Source organism: Sinocyclocheilus anshuiensis, unplaced genomic scaffold (assembly GCF_001515605.1).
Source record: "Sinocyclocheilus anshuiensis isolate Anshui unplaced genomic scaffold, SAMN03320099.WGS_v1.1 scaffold1823, whole genome shotgun sequence".
Taxonomy (NCBI): Eukaryota; Metazoa; Chordata; class Actinopteri; order Cypriniformes; family Cyprinidae; genus Sinocyclocheilus; species Sinocyclocheilus anshuiensis.
This window is the reverse complement of record NW_015549711.1, coordinates 431,565-438,254: the sequence shown is the minus strand read 5'-3', so window position 1 is coordinate 438,254 and position 6,690 is coordinate 431,565. Positions and strand designations below refer to the sequence as shown.

Sequence of the window (6,690 nt, the reverse complement as noted above, 5' to 3'; positions counted from 1 at the left end):
TTAAGCAACGTCTGCTGCTGCCTTACCTTTGAGAGACAACTGATGCGTGATCACTGAAGCAGCTGCAGTTAGCAAGTGCTTTTGGAGTGAGAGTGAATTCCGCATTGATTGGTCGGACTCGTGACTCCGAACAAATCAGATGGGCGATGGGCGGATATTGCTTTAGGTCACAGTGGTGTGTTCTGACAGGCTGCATCAGAGCCAAATAGTGCGTTTCAAAATTGTTATTTTATCAGCGAATCGGTTTTGAAAATGATCGATACCGATAATCATAAAAATGCTATGCTCGCCCTCAGCCCACCATCAGCACGGTGCGAGCTCCGCGGGACTGCCATCCTCCAGCGTCGCCTGGGCTGGAGTATCCATTGACTCCGCCTCCAGCCTCTAAGCCCAGGACTCCGCCTCGGCCCGTGGACCGGTCGGCTCCACCATGGCTCCTAGCTCCCTCCTCTCCGCCATGGCCAGGCAGTCCACTAGCTCCGGGGGTCTCCCTCGTCCCTCCGGCTCCGCCTTGGTCTGGCGTCAACCATCCTGCGCCTCGTCCCTCCTTCCCTCCGGCTCCGTCAGGCTCCTTCATCCCTTCGGCTCCTCCTCAGTCCTCTGTCGCTTCGGCTCCACCGCGGCCTTTCGGATCCACGCCTCCGCGTCAGTCGCCGGCCCCATCTGCTCCGCTTTGGCCCTCCGGATCCTCCTCCGTCCTCCTCCCGAGCCTCCTCCCAAGTACCCACTCGTGCCCCCCCTCTGTTGTTCTACGGCGCGAGGATGTGCCTTCTGGGAATCATAAAAATGTTTAATATCGGCACCGATAATCATAAAAATGCTTAATATCGGCGCCGATAATCAGCCAGGTCGATTTTAGCACAGAGAAAGTTCCTGTTCCCATGTTTAGCCCCGAGAACGTTCCTGTTCCCATGTCTAGCCCAGAGAAAGTTCCTGTTCCGTATTTATTGTGAGTCCTGTTCTGAGTTTGGTTGTCTGGTATTGAATGTTCGTCTTTCCCCGCTACGTGTGTGTTCCTGGTTCCATTGATGGTAATTAAAGTCTGTTTGTTTGAAGTATACTCCACGTCTCCTCGCTCTGTGCTCCTTACAGTAGCGAATTGTGAAAAAATTAAATATAATTTTCCCAACTAAATCCTAATTTATTCCTGCTGTTTGTTTAGCAGCCATTACACTACTAATATAAACTCTCATAAATAATTCAAATATGCTGATTTGGTGCTCAAGAAACATTTCTTATTAATATCAATATGAAAACAGTTATACAAAAAAACTGCTATACAATGAAATGGACATCTATCGTTATAAAAGTCAATTTAATGCATCCTTGCTGATTAAAAGTATTAACTTCTTAAATAATACATAAAATCTTACCTACCCAAAACTTTTAAACGGTAGTGTAAATTTAAAAACATTTTGAAAGTAATAATCACATGTGTTCAAGATGTAAGGAAAATGTTTTTCTTTGTACTTTTTTTCTTGATGGTTGTACCGCATGACTTTTTAGATTCATTAAAATTAAACTTGAAATTTGTTGAAATCAAGATGGAATCAAGATTAATAAAAAAAGAGTACATTTCTAAGAGCGTGTCACATGCATTTTAAACTAGATTTTAACAACATTTTTCCTTTTCTTTATCATGGACACTCTTGGATGTCAATGACCCTAAAAGTGAGGCTTAAAAGTCAGTAAACATTTATTCCCTCCCATCATCTCAGTGTATCTCTTTCTTTTCAGTGGAAGACAGAGGACAAAGAGTGACAGCACACTGGATCTCTTGCAGAACAGCACAGCAAGAGACTGATACATCATTTAAGGTAAGACTAGGTTACCATAATAAAAAATTTAAATATTCACCACATACATATATATATATATATATATAAAAAATTTAAATATACACCACATACATATATATATATATATATATATATATATATATATATATATATACACAGTATAATTTTATTCATGCAGAATTTTATTCATGCAAACTGTCAGGGCACTACACACTAGGGTGATATTTAGTTAGATGGTGTACTGAAGACACTTTGTACACTGTTGTCTTGGTCTCAGCAGTAAGTTTTCAAAACAATATGGTGTGTTGTGCAATAATGGATGTTTGTGGATTTCAGCCATGTGGCAAAAGTTTTTGTGATATGTAATCTAATGGACAACGTAGTGATTTTTTCTTCATGAAGATGGTCAAGCCAATGTCTAACAAGCCAGTCTATTGGGTACTTGTTCGTAGTTCATAGTTGTTGCCTCTTGCAGCTTGCGGTGGCAGCATCACTGCCAGAAAGCAGCTCCTGATAAGCACCCTAGGGTTCTGATTCTTGTTATCTGAGTTATGAAAGCTTGTAGAGAAACTCGGTTGGTGTGTATTTTAGATTCTTCCATTATGAGGAAGGCCTGGAATCCAGACAGACCCTTGTGTTTGGTCGCTGCAGGTGTTCTAACATTCAGAGTTTCTAACAAGCAACTAAAAAGCTTTTCCTTCATGTTCTTTTGGAAGAGCATGATGATTCCGTGCAGTCTAGGAGACCGCCTGCCTTCTGAAGCATCTAAAAGAGCCCCGCTTTATTCAAGTCAATGACAACAATGTAGTGGAGTTTCAAGCAGCTGCTCTAATCATGGCGCCCCGTTCTGTGTCCAGTTGTCGCATGATGAGCATTCAGTGGTGACAGTTCTGGAGTGTAGCCTGGAGTAATATTCTACCCATTTCTTCATCTATTTACCCATCTGGGCTGCGTTTCCCAAAAGCATCGTAAGCCTAAGTTGGTCGTAGATCCATTGGTGGCAATGGGTCTACAATGTACTTAGGCTTACAATGCTTTTGGGAAATGCAGCCCTGGATGTTTTTTAAAAGCCATATGAATATTACATACCATGTATATCAGCCACCCACTCTCCAGTTGTCTATATTAGCCACTGAAAACCTCATATAAATATTACATACCATATAAATAATTCATAAGTTCACTAGTGAAATAGTTTGACCTGACCAGAAGAATCCATTCCCACTGGTTGATTTAAAGTCCCAGCTCTCCATGAAATTTTCCTATCCTTGAATAGTGTTCACATGCATTTCATGTGCAACACGGCCACTCAATTGTGAGTGCGCACACATCCTTGTGCACTTCACTGGAACATCCACTGATGTCTGATTTCTCTGTTATATTGACATCTGTGCTCCGTCTCAAACTCAATGCCCTTCGGATGCATCTAACCTTCTTGGCTTGTTGTGAAACCCTTAGACAACCTGAAAATGTCAAGCTAAATGCCCTAAAACAAGTCCAGTTGAACCTACCTCAGAACAATGATGAACCTACAATAATAAACATTAACATATTTACCTCTATTTTTTCATGTAACATGTTGCGTAAATACTAAGGGCCGGATTTGCTAAACAGAGCAAATTAGCGTTAGAGTCATCATTTCTATAATGACCAGCACAATCTACCAAGAGCAGTGCAAATTACTGCCTGCTTTAAGACATGCTTTTTTGGCGTTAAATAATGCCGCAAATACCAGTAATTGGATGAGCGCAAACGTTAGTAAATCACATTGTGTGATTCAGTTTAATACTCCCCTCCCATAAATTTTGCGTCTGAAAGGGAAACTCTCCATGCGCCTTTTCAGTGCAATTTCTTCTCTGCGCGTCTTTAGTAAATCCTGACAGTACTATTTTAACGCCAAAAGATGTTAGTAAATCTGGCCCTAAATCGTCAATCCATGGACATCATGTCCTGTGTGTGTGGTTCTTCATGGGAAGTTTGACAGTCTTACCAGTATTTCTTTTTGTCCAGTATGGAGGTAGTGTCTGTTTTATGGCCCGTATGTGTGGGATGAGTCAGTAAAGACATCATGAACCTATTTTTTGATGGGGCACTAAGGCCAGTTCTGGCTCACTTGGTGCCCTAAGCAAGATAAGACATAATCAAAAGGAAAAAAAAAACACATTTGAACTATTTATTAGTTCATTATAAATGTAAGACAGGATATTCTAGGTTGTTCGACACTTTGATCCATGAGGGAGAAGTCATGCAAGTCTGGACCATTAGTAATCCACTATATAAAATCCACAGATTTAAAAATCCACTATCTGAAATCCACAGAATTTGAGTGAAGCATGTGCTCGGTTTGAATAAACATGACGTTTTTGACTCTTGAGTGTCTGGAGCCAAACAGATTCTGTCAGCTGTTGTTTTGCCACCGGTGCTGACTGTTGATGTGGTGGCAACTTCTTGGCATTTAGGTGCAGCCTGTGAATATGTCACCATCTGTAGAGAGAAATAACCAATCACATGGCCACATTTCATGGAAATGGCAAGGTTACTCATTTTACTGGAACATGAATTACTTTATATTAGGGGTGTATTGGTAAACAAACATGACGGTTCGGTACGTACTTCGTTTATTTTATATTTTTTTTATTAACAACAATATACAAACGGGAGTAACAACATGATATTACATATCAATTCAACTTTTTCAACTTCTATACAGCGATCAGTTGCGCCACATCAAAGAGTGTCAAAACAGCATTTATTGTCTGAATTTCCTGAAAAATGGAACAATTTGTTCGGTACACATGCGTACCGAAAGGCCCATACCGAAATTTTTCAGTCCGTATACGTGTACCGTTACACCCCTACTTTATATGGTGCAACAAAACGATCAGATATTCATTTTCTATAATAGTTGGCGATTTCCTGCAACATACTGGCTGCAGCGACTGTTGCCAGTGCAGCAAGAACACAGCTCGGCTTTATGCAGATGAGGACCAAAGCAACAACTACCAGTGTGAGGTTTCTACTGGAAACCAACAGCTAGGCTCTGCGATCTCAAGCGATTTAATAGCTGTCGGTGTGAACGCAGCTTTGTCGTTTCACCCTGACTGCTGGTGTCTCTCACAGGCTCGCATGTTCACTTAATAGTCGACTTCACAAATCGACAGAAAACACGTTTGTGCGCTCACTCACAGGCCATGAGAATCTGGACGTTTGATTGAACTTCTGGCTTTTCTGGTGATGATGTAATGAGTCACTGTGCTGTTTGGAGCTTGGCTGAATGCATGTCAGGCGGATGTAATTTTATACGCTGAAACAAAGACACACACACAGATGCTCTTCCCTAAGGATGGGGGTAGGGGAACAGGCCGCCTGCCAGAACACTGAGTGTATGAAGGAAAAATGTTAGCTACTTATAGCAAAAGAAAATCATTCTCTGGCTCTTTGTGTGTCACCAAGCATTGAGCATATGGTTTAGATTTTTCAATTTTTTTTTCCAAATTCCCCACACAGATATGTGTCTGTCACAGGTTTTCTTTTTGTTGATAAGTAGATGGCTGTCACGCAGTGGCAGTTTTATATGTAGCAGGCAAAGATACAGTATATAAATGTAATGTTTTATTTGTCAAATTTAATTTCTTTGTTATTGTTATTGTTATAGAACTCATCTCAACATTGCACTTGTAATAATAGAGTTTACAAAAATTGTACCTGTACCACTTTATGAAGGATCAAAACCAAGTGACATGTATTTGAAAGAAATATAGCATAAAACATACTTTTATTTTTATTTATTTTATTTTTTTATGTGGAAAAGGACCACATGTACAATATTAAACATAAATGTTTTGAAATAAATGTGGAAATAAAATGACAGATTTTGCATAATATATACAATATATTGTACATATGCACACACATATCTGATCAGAGAATGAATGAATAAATAAATATTATACAAGCCGTTACATCACAACCATATCAGTATCACTGCGTATATAGTTTAAAAAGGTTTACATTTAAAAAACATTTTTAATTAAAAACATTACATTCATTAAAAACATTTGACAAAAAGAGGTTTATGTTTTAAATAATAAAACAACAGAAATGTTATACTTGTAAAATTTCTGATTGTCAAAAATGTTTATAGTTAATGTGATGAACTATGCCAATGGTAATTCTGTAAGGACACCTGTGTGAATTTGAGTGGAAATGTAATTGCAGAAAATGGCTCAGAAATGTGAAAATAGTTAGTTTACAAAAAAAGAAGAAAAAAAAGCTTATGCCGTTTTAAGTAAATTTGTTTGCAGATGGCACTTGGTTTCATATTTTGCATCAAATGTAATGCCATTCAGACATTTTAAGTGTGACTTTAGAGTCCAAAAGGGTTCAGTGTCCAAACTTTTCTGGTATTCTAGTCTCTAGAGAAGGCGTATCAGTTTTCTTTCTTTTTTTTTTTTAATAATAAGATGTTTAAAATATTTTTCAAGCACTATGCTGAGCTATTTATAATAAGCACACCAACATGAGCCAAGGCTAATGAGTTATGTTTGATATCTTAATTGCCAGGTTTGTTTTGGCTAACACTTAAAGGGGTCATATGATGCTTTTTTAAAGATCATTATTTTTGCTAAGTAGGCCTGCCCTCTACTAAAGATTTTTCTAGTCAACTAGTCGCACGTTATATTAAATTGATTAATATAATAATATATTAACCATACTTCAATATAGGCTATAGGCAGACGAATTAGGATAGAGCCTATTCAGCGCTCAAGCTCGCGCATAAAGCAATTGCCTCAAAGCACAGGCAAAGTGATTATGAACGTGTCGGGGGAAAAGAAGACATTTCAATTATTTACTAATAAACTAGTGCTTTCTGAGTCAGTGTCGGGTGCAA

The 6,690-nt window shown here is 39.0% G+C and overlaps 1 protein-coding gene across 1 annotated transcript in view; it reads left to right on the top strand.

Annotated features, from left to right (window-relative positions):
- Positions 1 to 6,690, top strand: part of adam19a (ADAM metallopeptidase domain 19a) — a 104,521-nt gene that overhangs the window by 11,222 nt on the left and 86,609 nt on the right. Inside the window, exon 2 of the mRNA XM_016450114.1 lies at positions 1,738 to 1,817. Coding sequence (XP_016305600.1) covers positions 1,738 to 1,817 — 80 coding nt within the window. The remainder of the gene's footprint in view (positions 1 to 1,737; positions 1,818 to 6,690) is intronic.